Source organism: Chiloscyllium plagiosum, unplaced genomic scaffold (genome assembly GCF_037043375.1).
Source record: "Chiloscyllium plagiosum isolate Xiang-an unplaced genomic scaffold, Cpla_swu_hap1 HiC_scaffold_8, whole genome shotgun sequence".
Lineage (NCBI taxonomy): Eukaryota > Metazoa > Chordata > Chondrichthyes > Orectolobiformes > Hemiscylliidae > Chiloscyllium > Chiloscyllium plagiosum.
Window position 1 is genome coordinate 2634597 of NW_028270146.1, and position 17393 is coordinate 2651989.

The 17393-nt window shown below is 52.9% G+C and overlaps 1 protein-coding gene across 1 annotated transcript in view; it reads left to right on the plus strand.

Moving 5' to 3' along the window:
• Positions 1–690: 690 nt before the first annotated feature.
• The window catches only part of nek9 (NIMA related kinase 9), a 96504-nt gene continuing 79801 nt past the window's right edge, over positions 691–17393 (plus strand). The window contains exons 1-5 of the mRNA XM_087989540.1: positions 691–968; positions 10507–10684; positions 11272–11327; positions 12332–12402; positions 16998–17103. Of these exons, the coding sequence (XP_087845666.1) occupies positions 762–968; positions 10507–10684; positions 11272–11327; positions 12332–12402; positions 16998–17103 (618 nt within the window). The 5' untranslated portion in view covers positions 691–761. The remainder of the gene's footprint in view (positions 969–10506; positions 10685–11271; positions 11328–12331; positions 12403–16997; positions 17104–17393) is intronic.

Sequence of the window (17393 nt, forward strand, 5' to 3'; positions counted from 1 at the left end):
GCGGTAAGTGCGGTCCTCCCGTGGCCAGGGGGCGGTCCTCCCGTGGCCAGGGGGCGGTCCTCCCGTGGCCAGGGGGCGGTAAGCGCGGTCCTCCCGTGGCCAGGGGGCGGTAAGCGCGGTCCTCCCGTGGCCAGGGGGCGGTAAGCGCGGTCCTCCCGTGGCCAGGGGGCGGTAAGCGCGGTCCTCCCGTGGCCAGGGGGCGGTAAGTGCGGTCCTCCCGTGGCCAGGGGGCGGTAAGCGCGGTCCTCCCGTGGCCAGGGGGCGGTAAGCGCGGTCCTCCCGTGGCCAGGGGGCGGTAAGCGCGGTCCTCCCGTGGCCAGGGGGCGGTAAGCGCGGTCCTCCCGTGGCCAGGGGGCGGTAAGCGCGGTCCTCCCGTGGCCAGGGGGGCGGTCCTCCCGTGGCCAGGGGGCGGTAAGTGCGGTCCTCCCGTGGCCAGGGGGCGGTAAGTGCGGTCCTCCCGTGGCCAGGGGGCGGTAAGTGCGGTCCTCCCGTGGCCAGGGGGCGGTAAGTGCGGTCCTCCCGTGGCCAGGGGGCGGTAAGTGCGGTCCTCCCGTGGCCAGGGGGCAGTAAGTGCGGTCCTCCCGTGGCCAGGGGGCGGTCCTCCCGTGGCCAGGGGGCGGTAAGTGCGGTCCTCCCGTGGCCAGGGGGCGGTAAGTGCGGTCCTCCCGTGGCCAGGGGGCGGTCTGTCTGGCGAGGTTGTCGCGGCCTCGGGCTTCAGGCTGAGGACGGTGCGGCCTCTCTGTGGGCCCTCGGCCGCCGCGATGGACCTGAAGCCTTTTGAGCGACATCTGGCGTCGGTGAGCTCCGAGTTCGGCGGCAGTGAGTCTGGCGGCGGCCCCGACCCCGGCCCCGGCCCCGGCCCCGGGGAGTCGCTGCTGAGTGAGGCCGGGGCCGAGGTTCACTACATCCCGGTGAAGATCCTGGGCAGAGGTGCGTTCGGGGAGGCCACCCTGTACCGGAGAACAGAGGTGAGGCTGGGCCCGGGGGGGGGGGGACAGGCACCGACACCCCCCCCCCCCCTCACACCCCACACCCCCCTCACACCCCCCCCCTCACTCTCCCCCCCCACCTCACACCCCCCCCCCTCACACCCCCCACCCCCCCTCACACTCCCCACCCCCCTCACACCCCCCACCCCCCCTCACACCCCCCCCCCTCACACCCCCCCCCCTCACTCTCCCCCCCCCCCACCTCACACACCCCCCACCACCCCCACCTCCCCTCACCCCCCCTCACACCCCACACCCCCCCTCACACCCCCCACCGCCCCTCACACCCCCCCACCCCCCTCCACACCCCCCCACCCCCCCTCACACCCCCACACCCCCCCTCACACCCCCCACCCCCCCTCACAACCCCCCACCCCCCTCACACCCCCCACCCCCCCTCACACCCCCCCACCCCCCTCACACCCCCCACCCCCCCTCACACCCCCCCACCCCCCCTCACCACCCCCCCACCCCCCCCCTCACACCCCCCATCCCCTCACACCCCCCCATCCCCTCACACCCCCCATCCCCTCACACCCCCCCATCCCCTCACACCCCCCTCACACCCCCCTCACACTCCCCACCCCCCTCACACCCCCCACCCCCCTCACACCCCCCCCTCACACCCCCCACCCCCCTCACCCTCCCACCCCCCCCTCACACTCCCCACCCCCCCCACACAACCCCACCCCCCCCACACCCCCCCTCACACCCCCCCTCCACACCCCCCCACCCCCCCTCACACCCCCCACACCCCCCTCCCACCCCCCCTCACTCCCCCCCACCCCCCTCCACACTCCCCCACCCCCCTCCACACTCCCCCCCCCCCCCCCTCACAACTCCCCCCACCCCCCCCTTCACACTCCCCACCCCCCCTCACACTCCCCACCCCCCCTCACACCCCCCTCACACCCCCCACCCCCTCACACCCCCCACCCCCCCCTCACACTCCCCACCCCCCCTCACACTCCCCACCCCCCCTCACACTTCCCACCCCCCCCTCACACTCCCCACCCCCCTCACACCCCCCACCCCCCCTCACACCCCCCACACCCCCCTCACACCCCCCACACCCCCTCACACTCCCCACCCCCCCTCACACTCCCCAACCCCCTCACACTCCCCAACCCCCTCACACTCCCCACCCCCCTCACACTCCCCACCCCCCTCACACCCCCCACCCCCCTCACACCCCCCCACCCCCCCTCACTCCCCTCACTCCCCCCACCCCCCCCTCACACCCCCCACAACCCCCTCACTCCCCCCACCCCCCTCACTCCCCCCACCCCCCTCACTCCCCCCACACCCCCTCACACTCCCCACCTCCTCCACCCCCCCTCACACTCCCCACCCCCCCTCACACTCCCCACCCCCCCTCACACTCCCCACCCCCCCTCACACTCCCCACCCCCCCTCTCACTCCCCAGCCCCCTCACACTCCCCACCCCCCCTCACACTCCCCACCCCCCCTCACACTCCCCACCCCCCCTCACACTCCCCACCGCCCTCACACTCCCCACCCCCCCTCACACTCCCCACCCCCCCTCACACCCCCCACCCCCCTCACCCCCCCACCTCCCTCACCCCCCCCACCCCCCTCACACCCCCCACCCCCCTCACACTCCCCACCCCCCTCACACCCCCCACCCCCCCTCACACCCCCCACCCCCCTCACTCCCCCCACCCCCCTCACTCCCCCCACACCCCCTCACTCTCCCCACCTCCTCCACCCCCCTCACACTCCCCACCCCCCCCTCACACTCCCCACCCCCCCTCACACTCCCCACCCCCCCTCACACCCCCCAACCCCCTCACACCCCCCACCTCCCTCACCCCCCCCCACCTCCCTCACCCCCCCCACACACACACCCCACCCCCCTCACACCCCCCACCCCTCTCAGTACCAACCCTCTGACATTGCTCATTCCCTCAGCACCGACCCTCCCTCAGCACCGACCCTCCCTCAGCACCGACCCTCCGACAGCACGGCACTCCCTCGGCGCCGACCCTCCGACAGCACGGCACTCCCTCGGCGCCGACCCTCCGACAGCGCGGCGCTCCCTCGGCGCCGACCCTCCGACAGCGCGGCGCTCCCTCGGCACTGACCCTCCGACAGCGCGGCGCTCCCTCGGCACTGACCCTCCGACAGTGCGGCGCTCCCTCGGCACTGACCCTCCGACAGCGCGGCGCTCCCTCGGCGCCGACCCTCCGACAGCGCGGCGCTCCCTCGGCGCCGACCCTCCGACAGCGCGGCGCTCCCTCGGCGCCGACCCTCCGACAGCGCGGCGCTCCCCTCGGCGCCGACCCTCCGACAGCGCGGCGCTCCCTCGGCGCCGACCCTCCGACAGCGCGGCGCTCCCTCGGCGCCGACCCTCCGACAGCGCGGCGCTCCCTCGGCGCCGACCCTCCGACAGCGCGGCGCTCCCTCGGCGCCGACCCTCCGACAGCGCGGCGCTCCCTCGGCGCCGACCCTCCGACAGCGCGGCGCTCCCTCGGCGCCGACCCTCCGACAGCGCGGCGCTCCCTCGGCGCCGACCCTCCGACAGCGCGGCGCTCCCTCGGCGCCGACCCTCCGACAGCGCGGCGCTCCCTCGGCGCCGACCCTCCGACAGCGCGGCGCTCCCTCGGCGCCGACCCTCCGACAGCGCGGCGCTCCCTCGGCGCCGACCCTCCGACAGCGCGGCTCCCTTGACATTAGCTTGCTTTTATATTCCAATCCCTGTGCCAGAAATGAAAACATTCAATTGCCTTCGTGATCACTTGTGTCTCCTGCACTCTGCATTTGAGATTCTTGTTCCAGCACAGCAGCAGCATCCCACTCATTCTCAGAGAGCAACAATTGCTCTCCATTTAAATCATGCTAAAGTGGAAAAGTTCACTTTTTCCCAAATTATACTGTATCTGCCACATTCTTACTCACTCACTCACTCTTCCTATCTGCAGTCTTCATACAACCTTGTATTAACTTAGTTTTCTTTCTACGTTTGTGTCATTAGAAAATTTATCAACCATAATTTCAGGTCCTCCATCCAAATCCTTGAAATACACCACTCTTCCCATGTTACTGAACTGAAAACCATCCATTTATGCACTCCCTGTTAGCCAACAAATCCTCTGTCAATGCTATTATCTTACACCCCAAGGCCTTATTTTGTATTGTACCCTTTGATGTGAAACCTTGTCAAGTGAATTTGGAAACTAAAGTCAATGCATCCACTAGTTCCCCTTTATTTACATTACTTGTCCTTCCTTAGATAACACCAGTAAATTAATCCCTTCCCATTCACCAAACCCATAATGACTTTGCCTAATGAAACAACATAAATAGAACATAGAAGAATACAGCGCAGTACAGGCCCTTTGGCCCTCGATGTTGCGCCGATCCAAGCCCACCTAACCTATACTAACCCACTATCCTCCATATACCTATCCAATGCCCGCTTAAATGCCCATAAAGAGGGAGAGTCCACCACTGCTACTGGCAGGGCATTCCATGAACTTACGACTCGCTGAGTGAAGAACCTACCCCTAACTTCAGTCCTATATCTACCCCCCCTTAATTTAAAGCTATGCCCCCTTGTAATACCCGACTCCATACGCGGGAAAAGGTTCACACTGTCAACCCTATCTAACCCCCTAATCATCTTGTACACCTCAATCAAGTCACCCCTAAACCTTCTTTTCTCTAATGAAAACAGCCCCAAGTGTCTCAGTCTTTCCTCATACGATCTTCCTTCCATACCAGGCAACATCCTGGTAAACCTCCTCTGCACCCGTTCCAGTGCCTCCACATCCTTCCTATAGTATGGCGACCAAAACTGCACACAATATTCCAGATGCGGCCGCACCAGAGTCTTATACAACTGCATCATGACCTCAGGACTCCGGAACTCAATTCCTCTACCAATAAAAGCCAGTACGCCATATGCCTTCCTCACCGCACTATTTACCTGGGTGGCAACTTTCAGAGATCTGTGTACATGGACACCAAGATCCCTCTGCTCATCCACACTACCAAGTATCCGACCATTAGCCCAGTACCCCATCTTTTTGTTATTCTTCCCAAAGTGAATCACCTCACATTTAGCTACATTGAATTCCATTTGCCACCTTTCTGCCCAGCTCTGCAGCTTCTCTATATCCAGCTGTAACCTGCCACATCCTTCCTCACTGTCAACAACTCCTCCGACTTTCGTATCATCCGCAAACTTGCTCACCCAACCTTCTAACCCCTCTTCCAGGTCATTTATAAAAATGACAAACAGCAATGGTCCCAAAACAGATCCTTGCGGAACACCGCTAGTGACGGCACTCCATGAAGAAACTTTGCCATCAACTACTACCCTCTGTCTTCTTCCATCCAGCCAATTCCTAATCCAAACCTCCAACTCACCCTTAATGCCATATCTCCGTATTTTCTGCAGTAGCCTACCATGGGGAACCTTATCAAACGCCTTACTAAAATCCATATATACCACATCTACCGCTTTCCCCTCATCAACCTCCTTCGTCACCTTTTCAAAGAATTCAATAAGGTTTGTGAGGCACGACCTGCCCTTCACAAAACCATGCTGACTATCCTTGATCACATTATTCCTATCCAGATGTGCATAAATCCTATCCCTTACAATTCTCTCTAAGACTTTGCCCACAACAGAAGTGAGACTCACCGGCCTATAGTTACTAGGGTTATCCCTACTCCCCTTCTTGAACAAGGGAACCACATTTGCTATCCTCCAGTCTTCTGGCACTACTCCTGTAGACAAAGAGGACATAAAAATCAAGGCCAATGGCTCTGCAATCTCCTCCCTTGCTTCCCAGAGAATCCTAGGATAAATGCCATCAGGCCCAGGGGACTTATCTATTTTCACCTTTTCCAGGATTTCCAACACCTCTTCTCTACATACCTCAAAGCCATCCATTCTACTTATTTGTGACTCAGTATTCACATCGACGACAATGCCCTGTTCCTGAGTAAATACTGAAGAAAAGTATTCATTCAGTGTCTCCCCAATCTCTTCCGCCTCCACACGCAACTTCCCACTACTATCCTTGACTGGACCTATTCCTACCCTAGTCATTCTTTTATTCCTAACATACCTATAGAAAGCCTAAGGGTTTTCCCTAATCCTACCGACTAAGGACCTTTCATGTCCCCTCCTTGCTGCTCTTAGCTCTCTCTTCAGGTCCTTCCTGGCTACCCTATAACTCTCAATCGCCACAATTGAACCTTCACGTCTCATCTTGAGATAGGCCGCCCTCTTCCATTTAACAAGGGATTCCAATTCCTTATTAAACCATGGCTCCCTCGCACGACCCTTTCCTCCCTGCCTGACAGGTACATACTTATCAAGGACACTCAATAGTTGCTCCTTGAACAAGCTCCACATATCAATTGCGCCCTTCCCTTGAAGCCTACTTTTCCAAGCCACGCATCCTAAGTCGTGCCTCACCGCATCATAATTTCCCTGCCCCCAGCTATAACTCTTGCCCTGCAGTGCACACTTATCCCTCTCCATCACGAGAGTAAAAGTCACCGAATTGTGGTCACTGTCCCCAAAGTGCTCACCTACCTCCAATTCTAATACCTGGCCTGGTTCGTTACCCAGAACCAAATCCAGTATGGCCTCACCTCTTGTTGGCCTGTCTACATATTGTGTCAGGAAACCCTCCTGCACACATTGGACAAACACTGACCCATCTAACGAACTTGAGCTATAGCTTTCCCAATCAATATCAGGAAAGTTAAAGTCCCCCATAACAACCACCCTATTACTGTCACTCATCTCCTGAATCACCTTCCCTATCCTTTCTTCAATGATTCTAGGACTATTAGGAGGCCTGTAAAAGACTCCTAACAGGGTGACCTCACCTTTCCTATTCCTAACCTCAGCCCAAACTACCTCAGATGGCGAGTCCTCATCCATCGTCCTTTCCACCACTGTAATACTATCTTTGACAAGCAATGCCACACCTCCCCCTCTTTTACCCCCACCTCTGACCCTACTAAAACATTTAAATCCTGGAACCTGCAACAGCCAATCTTGTCCCTGTTCTACCCATGTCTCCGTAATAGCCACAACATCGAAGTCCCAGGTACCAACCCACGCTGCAAGTTCACCTACCTTATTTCGTATACTTCTTGCATTGAATCGTATACTTCTTGCATTGAATGTATTTGATTTATTGTCATGTGTACTGAGGTACAGTGAAAAGCTTTGTTTACGAGCAGTACGGGTAGATCATAGTAAGCAAGGATGTACAGATCAAAAAGTTTTAGACAGAGGCTGACAGGTTACATTGCACAGAGCGTGTGTGAGGCGAGATCAGCATTAGTTGAGGATAGAGAGTCCACTCACAGTCTAATAACAACTCGGAAGAAGCTGTTCCTGACCCCCCTGGTGCGTGTCCAAGTTTTTGTATCTTGTGCTTGATGGAAGGGGTTGTAGGAGATCATTAGGGATAGTCAAACACAGTTTGTGAAGGGTAGGTCATGCCTCACCAAACTTATTGAGTTTTTCATGAAGGTGACAAAACAGGTGGATGAAGGTAGAGCGGTTGATGTGTAAATGGATTTCAGTAAGGCATTTGATAATGTCCCACATGGTAGGCTTTTGCACAAAATAGAGTGTTTCGGGATTGAAAGGGATTTAGCGGTTTGGATCAGAAATTGGCTTGCTGAAAGAAGACAGAGGGTGGTGGCTGATGGGAAATGTTCATCCTTGGAGTTCACTTACCAGTGGTGTACTGCAAGGATCTGCTTTGGGGCCACTGCTGTTTGTCATTTTTATAAATCATCTGGATGAGGGTGTAGAAGGATGGGTTAGTAAATCTACGGATGACTCTAAGGTAGGCAGAGTTGTGGATAATGCCGAAGGATGTTATAGGTTACAGAGGGACATAGGTAAGATGCAGAGCTGGGCTGAGAAGTGGCAAGTGGAGTTTAATTTGGAAAAGTGTGAGGTAGTTCACTTCGAAAGTAGATTAGATTAGATTACTTACAGTGTGAAAACAGGCCCTTTGGCCCAACACGTCCACACCGACCCTTCGAAGAGTAACCCACCAAGATCCATTGCCCTACATTTACCCCTGCACCTAACACTACGGGCAATTTAGCATGGCCAATTCACCTAACCTACACATTTGTTTTGGGACTGTGGGAGGAAACTGGAGCACCCGGAGGAAACCCACAGGGAGAATGTGCAAACTCCATACAGACAGTTGCCTGAGGCGGGAATTGAACCTGGGTCTCTGGCACCGTGAGGCAGCAGTGCTAACCATTGTGCCACTCATAACAGGAATGCAGAGTACTGGGCTAATGATAAAATTCTTGGCAGTGTCAATGAACAGAGAGATCTCGGTGTCCTGGTGCCTAAATCCCTGAAAGTTGCCACCCAGGTTGATTGGGTTGTTAAGAAGGCATATGGTGTGTTGGCGTTTATTGTTAGGAGGATTGAGTTTCGGTGCCACAAGGTCATGCTTCAGCTGTACAAGACACTGGTAAGGCCACGCCTGGAGTATTAAGTAGCGTTCTGGTCACCACCTTATAAGAAGGATGTGGAAACTTTGAAAAGGGTTCAGAGGAGATTTACTAAGATGGTGTCTGGTATGGAAGGAAGGTCTTACGAGGAAAGGCTGAGAGAACTGTTTTGGTTGGAGAGAAGAAGATTAAGTTACCTCTCAACCGAGACATACAAGATAATCAGAGGGTTAGATAGGGTGCACAGGGAGAGCCTTTTTCCTCGGATAGTGAAGGTTAACGTGAGGGGACATAGATTTAAATTCAGGGATGATAGATTTAGGACAGATATTAGAGGTATTTTCTTCACTCAGAGAGTAGTAGGGGAGTGGAACGGTCTGTCTGCAACGGTAGTAGACTCGCCAATGTTAAGGGCATTTAAATTGGCTTTGGACATACATATGGATGATAATGGAATGGTGTAGGTTAGATGGGCATCAGATTATTTTCACAGGTCAGCACAGCATTGAGGGCCGAAGGGCCTGTACTGCGCTGTAACATTCTGTGTTCTGTTACTGGGGTGTGATGAGTCTTTAATGATGTTAGCAGCCTTTCTGTTGCAGTGATTTCTGGAAATAGAGTCCATGGATGGAAGATTGGCGTCTGTGATGGTCTGTATGCACCTGGACAGGATGCTCTCAGCGGTGCATCTGTCGAAGTTGGTGAGGGTCCTTATGGACATGCTGAGTTTGAGTCGTTGTGCCGCCTTGACCATCGCATCCAAGTGGGAAGTCCAGGACGAGGTGTCTATATTGTCACTCTGAGGAACTTGATGCTGTCCACCCTCTGTAGCTCCGCTCCTTTGATGTAGATGGGAGGGTATTCTCCTCTGTCGTTCTGAAGTCAGCGATCAGATCTTTATTTTTGCTGACATTGAGGGGCAGGTTGTTCTCATTGCACCACATCACTAGGCCCTCTATCTCTCTTCTTTATTTTGACTCGTGGTTGTTTGATGTCCATCCCACCACAGTGGTGTCAGCAGTGTGCGTGTAGATGGTATTTGTTTGGAATGTGGCTCCACAGTTGTGGGTGTACAGGGAGTAGAGTAGGGAGGCTGAGGACACATCCCTGGGCGGGGGGGTATTGTGGAGGAGATGCAGTCAGAAAGCTGAGCATCCAGTTGCAGAAGGCGGAGCCAAGACCAAGGTCACTGAGTTTTGAGATCATTCTGGAGGGGATTATGGTGTTGAAAATGGGGTCTGAGGAAGGTGTCCTTGTTGTCCAGATGTTTCAGGGATGGGTGCAGGGCTAGGAACATGGCATCCACTGTGCATCTGTCATGTCAGTAGGCACATATCCGGGGATGGAGGCTGGAGTTGATGTGGGCTCTGACCAGCCTCTTGAAGCACTTCCTGATTATTGAGGTCATTTGACGCTGTTGAAACAACGTTCACTCTGCTAATAAGTGGGATAGTGGGGTTATTTATGAGGTTTGTTGAACATGATTTTCTTTTCCTTAAATCCTTGTTCACCCTGCTCAACCTTGCCATTCCTCCAGCGTATCACCTCCTTTTTAATATTTTTCACACTATGGATGTCAAACTGATTGCTCTGTACTTTTCCACTTTGCTTTCTCTCCTCTTAAATAGTGGGATTACATTTGGTGCCTCCTGGATAGTGGAAACTTTCAGAATAGTGTTACTAGTGATAACCACTATCTCTGTTACTGCTTCCATCACCGCTGTGAGATGAAGCTGACCTGGTCCTGGAATTTTAACAACCCTCGATCCAGCTGACTTTTCAAGAACTACCTTTTGCTTTATATATTTGTTCTGGGCTTCACAGGCTGGGCCAGCATTAATTGTCCATCCCTAATTATACTGAAGAAGAGAAGCTGCCTTCTTGGAATGCTGGGGTCAGTGCAGGTGATTCTCTGTGAGGTGCTAATGGCTGCTGTCACTCTGACTGGAGCCAGTACTGAGGGAACATTGCCTGGGTTCCTCCTTGTACAGTGCCAGCTCCCAGGGTTAACAGGAATCCCTGCCCTTTCTATAACAGGATAACTCCCTGGTGGTTTGGAAAGAGATTGACCTGGCTCGGCTTTCAGAGAAGGAGCGGCGAGACACACAGAACGAGATTCTCATCCTGTCGGTGTTGCAGCATCACAATATCATCGCCTATTACAACCATTTCCTGGATGAAAACAAACTCCTGATTGAGGTGGAGTACTGCAATGGTGAGTGGGGACAGGATGTTGTTAGGGGGGACACTGCTATGGGGAGGGGGTGGGGGGCACTGCAGCAGGAGCACTGGCTGTGGAACACAGCAGCTGGTGGGGAACAATATGTGTGCAGAGGAAGTTGTCACAGATTGAACTATAGGAGAGGCATCACCTTAAGGCACTGCAGAAGGGGCACTGGTGAATGAGGAGAAAGTGAGGGCTGCAGATGCTGGAGATCAGAGCTGAAAAATGTGTTGCTGGAAAAGTGCAGCAGGTCAGGCAGCATCCAGGGAACAGGAGAACCGACGTTTCGGGCATAAGCCCTTCTTCAGGACTGGTGAATGAGGGACAGTTTGATTGTCAAGGAGGCATTGCTGGGAGTTATTCCAGTGTTCTGAGTCAATATTCATCCCTCTGTCAACATTAGCCTGAAGGTAATCCAGGCATTATCATTGTTGATGTTTGTGGGAGCTTGCTGTGTGGAAACTGTCTGCAGCTGGTTCCTATTTTACAGCAGTGACTACTCTTCTTAGACCGTAATGTACTTAGGGACGAACTGCAGTTGTGAACAGTTAAAATATGCAAATCATTTTTTCTTTCAGGGGGCAACTTATATGATAAGATCCTGCAGCAGAGTGGGAAACTATTTCCTGAGGAGGTAAGGCAGTGAGTACAGAGTGAGGTACGTACACAGGATGAAAATACTGAGCGAGAATATTTATATACAGAGACACACACACAATCTCTGTCATGCATGCACATTCTCTCTCTCATCCACACACACAGTATCTCTCCCTCACATGCACAACCTCTCTCTCTCTCTCTCTCTCTCACACACACACGCACACTGAGATACACACACACACACACTCTTTTACACTCAGTCTTACACCCGCATTCACTCTCACATAGACGCATTCACTCTCACATAGACACTCACTCTCTCACACATACTCACACACTGTCCCTCACAGACACACCCTCCTGTCACACACACTATCACACCCCCGTGCTGTTACCCCCTGCGCTATCACGCACCCCCCCCCCCTTTTACCCCCCACCCTGACACCTGCGCCCCACACTGGCATATACACATGCTCTCTCACATGCCCTCACAGGCACGCCCTCTCACACATGCTCACATACACAGAGACAAATATTCTTGGCCCACACACACAGAAGCACACTCCTGCACCCCCTTGCCCCCACGGACCCCACTGCCACAAACACATCGACACACTGTAAAAACACTGAGTGAGGGTACTGACACACACAATCTAAACTACTTAGTAATGATGACATAGAAATATAGAAACTAGCGCTATTCAGCCCTGTGAGCCTGCTCCACCTTTCAGTCTGATCATGGTTGAGCATCAAGGTCTTGTTGCACATTCCCCTCTCACAATTTACCCACATTTAGATAATCTGCTGTTCAATTTTTTCTTGCACGCGCACACACATACACACACACACAATCGATGTTACTGTGTGAGGAATCATACACACACGAACACACACAACTCAAAACTGAAAACACGGAGTGAGGAAAACTCTATGTAGGCCATAGCCTGTCCTGTCCAATCTCTGTGCCTGTCCCCAGCGGAGTTTCACTGGTCTTCACTGATCCTGGTAATGACATTGCTCCTGTGTCTATCCTTTTAGACGGTTGTGTGGTATTTGTACCAAATCGTGTCAGCAGTGGCACACATTCACAGCTATGGAATTCTACACAGGTCAGTGAATATTCCTCACCTTGGAAGCGGGCAGTCTGTACCCCATGGGGTTGCGGGTGGGAGGGGGAGGGAGGGGGATGGTGGGGTGTTGGGAAGGGTGGACCAGTCTCTACTCCACAGGGAAGGCGGAGGAAGCAGTCTGTACCACGCAGTGGGCTAGGAGAGTCTGTACCCTGCAGGGCAGGGGCAGTGGGAGGGGTATTCCACTGACCAGGTTCTTTTGGTATTGTGTACCATACTAACTAAATCCACCTGAACAACCACAGGCAATAATCCAGGAACCAATTACAACCTTACCCACTACTCACCTAAATTAGAGAGTTTCACACTTGCTGTCAATTCCTAACAAACTACAATAACAGAATTAAGTACATCCCACTCCATCTCCCTCCTGACAATCCTCACTCAGTCTCCAGACCAGGTTCCTGAGCAGCCAATCGTACAACACTTTTGACTCGGAACGTTACCCCCTGCTGGTGCCCCGACTGTCCCCACCCCTCCCCCGACCGTCCCCTCCACTCCCCTCCATCCAATCTGTCCCCACCCCTCCTCCCTGTCCGACCCCCCATCCGTCCCCACCCCACTCCCCCCACCATCCCCACCCCTCCCCCAACCCAGAGCGTGAAGAAAGCTAGTTATCGAATTCTACCAGTTGTTCTTAGCCGTTACTTTTAACCAGTTAGTCAGAAACTTTGTGATTTGTGAACCAGTTCCCCTGCACCTTTTGCAAGGAAGTCCTGGAGAGAATGGTATTGATGCTGGGGCCCAGATAATGTTCTGGGGAACTGGATTTGAATTCCACTGTGGAAATTAGTGGAATTTGAATTCATAACACTCATAATTCCAGATGTGTTATGATTTTTAAAAAAAATTGCTTGTGGGATGTAGCTGTTGGTCTGGAGTCACTTGTAGGCCAGACCAGGTAAGGATGGCAGAGGACCAGGTTCCCCAGGGGAGACTGATTAGCAAGGTTAGATCTCACGGAATGCAGGGAGAACCAGCCATTTAGTTACAGAACTGGCTCAAAGGTAGAAGACAGAGGGTGGTAGTGGAGGGTTGTTTTTCAGACTGGAGGCCTGTGACCAGTGGAGTGCCACAAGGATCGGTGCTGGGTCCACGACTTTTTGTCATTTATAGAACATAGAACATTACAGCGCAGTACAGGCCCTTCAGCCCTCGATGTTGCGCCGCCCTGTCATACCAATCTGAAGCCCATCTAACCTACACTATTCCATGTACGTCCATTTGCCTGTTCAATGACGACTTAAATGTACTTAAAGCTGGTGAATCTACTACCGATGTAGGCAAAGCATTCCATACCCTTACTACCCTCTGAGTAAAGAAACTACCTCTGACATCTGTCTTATACCTGTCTCCCCTCACTTTAAAGTTGTGTTCTCTCGTGTTTGCCGTTCCCATACTTGGAAAAAGGCTCTCCCTGTCCGCCCTATCTAACTCTCTGATTATCTTATATGTCTCTATTAAGTCACCTCTCAACCTTCTTCTCTCTAACGAGAACAGCCTCAAGTCCCTCAACCTTTCCTCGTAAGACCTTCCCTCCATACCAGGCAACATCCTCGTAAATCTCCTCTGCATCCTTTCCAAAGCTTCCACATCCTGCTTATAATGCGGTGACCAGAACTGTACATAATACTCCAAGTGTGGCCGTACCAGAGCTTTGTACAGCTGTAGCATAACCTCCTGGTTCTGGAAATCAATCCCTCTATTAGTAAAGGCCAAAACACTGTATGCCTTCTTAACAACCCTGTCAATCTGGGTGGCAACTTTCAGGGATCTGTGTACATGGACACCGAGATCTCTCTGCTCATCTGCACTCCCAAGAATCTTACCATTAGCCCAGTACTTTGCATTCCGATTACTCCGTTCAAAGTATATCACCTCACACTTGTCCGCATTAAACTCCATTTGCCACCTCTCAGCCCAGCTCTGCATCCTATCTATGTCTCTGCAGCCTACTACGTCCTTCGTCACTATCCACAACTCCACCGACCTTCGTGTCGTCCGCAAATTTACTAACCCACTCTTCTAAGCCCTCATCCAGGTCATTTATAAAAATGACGAACAGCAGTGGACCCAACACCGACCCTTGTGGTACGCCGCTAGTAACTGGCCACTAAGATGAACATGTTCCATCAACTACAACGCTCTGTTTTCTTTCAGCAAGCCAATTATATAAATGATTTAGATGTAAGCTTAAGAGGTATAGTTAGTAGGTTTGCAGATGACACCAAAATTGGAGGTGTAGTGGACAGCGAAGAAGGTTACCTCAGATTACAACAGAATCTTGATCATATGGGCCAATGGGCTGAGGAGTGGCAGATGGAGGTTAATTTAGGTAAATGTCAGGTGCTGAATTTTGGGAAAGCAAATCTTAGCAGGACTTGTACACTTAATGGAGAAAGTGAGGTCTGCAGATGCTGGAGATCAGAGCTGGAAATGTGTTGCTGGAAAAGCGCAGCAGGTCAGGCAGCATCCAGGGAACAGGAGAATCGATGTTTCGGGCATAAGCCCTTCTTCAAGAAGGGCTTATGCCCGAAACGTCGATTCTCCTGTTCCCTGGATGCTGCCTGACCTGCTGCGCTTTTCCAGCAACACATTTCCAGCTTGTACACTTAATGGTAAAGTCCTAGGGAGTGTTGCTGAACAAAGAGACCTTGGAGTGCAGGTTCATAGCTCCTTGAAAGTGGATAGGACAGTGAAGAAGGCATTTGGTATGCTTTCCTTTATTGGTCAGAGTATTGAGTACAGGAGTTGGGAGGTCATGTTGCGGCTGTACAGGACATTGGTTAGGCCACTGTTGGAATATTGCGTGTAGTTCTGGTCTCCTTCCTATCAGAAAGATGTTGTGAAACTTGAAAGGATTCAGAAAAGATTTACAAGGATGCTGCCAGGGTTGGAGGATTTGAGCTACAGGGAGAGGCTGAACAGGCTGGGGCTGTTTTCCCTGGTGCATCAGAGGCTGAGGGGTGACCTTATAGAGGTTTACAAAATCATGAGGGGCATGGATAGGATAAATAGGCAAAGTCTTTTCCCTGGGGTGGGGGAGACAAGAGGGCGTAAGTTTAGGGTGAGAGGGGAAGGATATAAAAGAGACCTAAGGGGCAGCTTTTTCACGCAGAGGGCGGTACGTGTATGGAATGGGCTGCCAGAGGAAGTGGTGGAGGCTGATACAATCGCAACGTTTAAAAGGCACCTGGATGGGTTTATGAGTAGGAAGGGTTTGGAGGGATATGGGCCGGGTGCTGGCAGGTGGGACTAGATTGAGTTGGGATATCTGGTCAGCGTGGACGGGTTGAACCGAAGGGTGTGTTTCCGTGCTGTACATCTCTATGACTCTATGAGTCTCTAAGTGTGTGGACACGGACCATTGAACTGTCTGTGAGAGGGAGGGGATTTTCAGATGGGGGTTAATGTATTAACTAGTAGAGTTATATGTCCATAGTCCCACAATAGTTAGAATCTATGTATTTGTAGTAAACTCACTCTTGCTCAGTACAGAAACCTGTTTACTGTTGACTTTGGTCAATACACACTGGGGAACTGGGAAAGGGTTGCGTACTTTGATAGAACTGTTAGCCTTCATGATGACTCTGGAAATAGTGACTTGATTTCCAATAGGGTACCCTAGTGTGGGGGTATGGGGAGACAGATCTGTACGCAGGAGGTGGCATGATGGTGTTTTGAGGGATGCGTCATTCTGCATGAAGAGGTCAGAAGTCAAATGACACCAGGTTATAGTCCACCAGGTTTATTTGGAATCACAAGCTTTCGGAGCGCTGCCCCTTTGTCAGGAGAAGTGAAGGGAAGCACACAGACACAGAATGTATAGGCAGAGAGATCGAAAGATAATACAAATGGTGTGAGTGAGGTGTCAACAGGCCGAATAATAAGTCTCTGCAGGTGATCAAAAGTGCCAGATGGTGTGAGTAAAGTGTCAACAGCTGAATAACAAGTGAAGGGATGATCTATAATCCGATTGAGGCCGAGAGATAATTACAAAAAATTAAAAAGAAGGTGGTGCTGGAAATTAACCAAAGGGCTGGAATAACCTGATAGGTATAAGAGTCGCATGCCGAGGGTCTAACCAAAATGACAAGTTATCCAAAACTATACAAACTGCAGGAGGAGGGCAAAGGGGTGTTTGTACACTCTGGTGTACAGGAGCAATAGAACTCTGTAATGACCTCCCTGTGTTTGTGCCTGAGAGTGAGCGCTGGTTGTATGTAAAAGTGGGTGTGCAGTACAGGGAGTAACCAGGGAATGTACTGAGTGTCTGAGATTGAGACAGGTGACTGGAAGTGAAGCAGGTGAGCTGTGAGTGAGCTAAGTGACCCAAGATTGGGTCAGAAAATCCAGGCGTGTGGGAGAGTGACCCCAGTATGGGATGGTATCCTGGTGTAGGATGGTGACTGGGGGATGACCCGAGAGTGTGGGGTGTGATGGGTAGTGAGGCTGGTAATCAGTTGGCAGTTTGAGCTGTGTGATGTGTACTGTTTAGCATGTGATGCTGATTTGCCAGGCTTGGTTATTCTGTCTGAGCTGTGTGTGTGATGTTTGCTGCTACCACTCCACAGGGATATAAAGACACTGAACATCTTCCTCACAAAGTCAGACCTGATCAAGCTGGGTGACTATGGACTGGCGAAACAGCTAAACTCCCTTCACTCAATGGCAGAGACTGTAAGTATTGATGCTGCATGGTATTACATTACACTGCTGAGGGGTCACTGATCAGAGGCTGTTTACAAGCAGTCCATCAAAGCTGCAGTTCTCAGAGGTGTCTGGAAACTTGTCATATATGAGGCTGGGCTTGAATGCAGACACTTCAACCCACAAGGCTGAAGATTGACCATGTATACACACTTGACTCTCATGGTCAATGTTAACCAACTGCCTCTCCTTGGTTCTGCTTCTGATGCTGAAAATGTGTTGCTGGAAAAGCGCAGCAGGTCAGGCAGCATCCAGGGAAC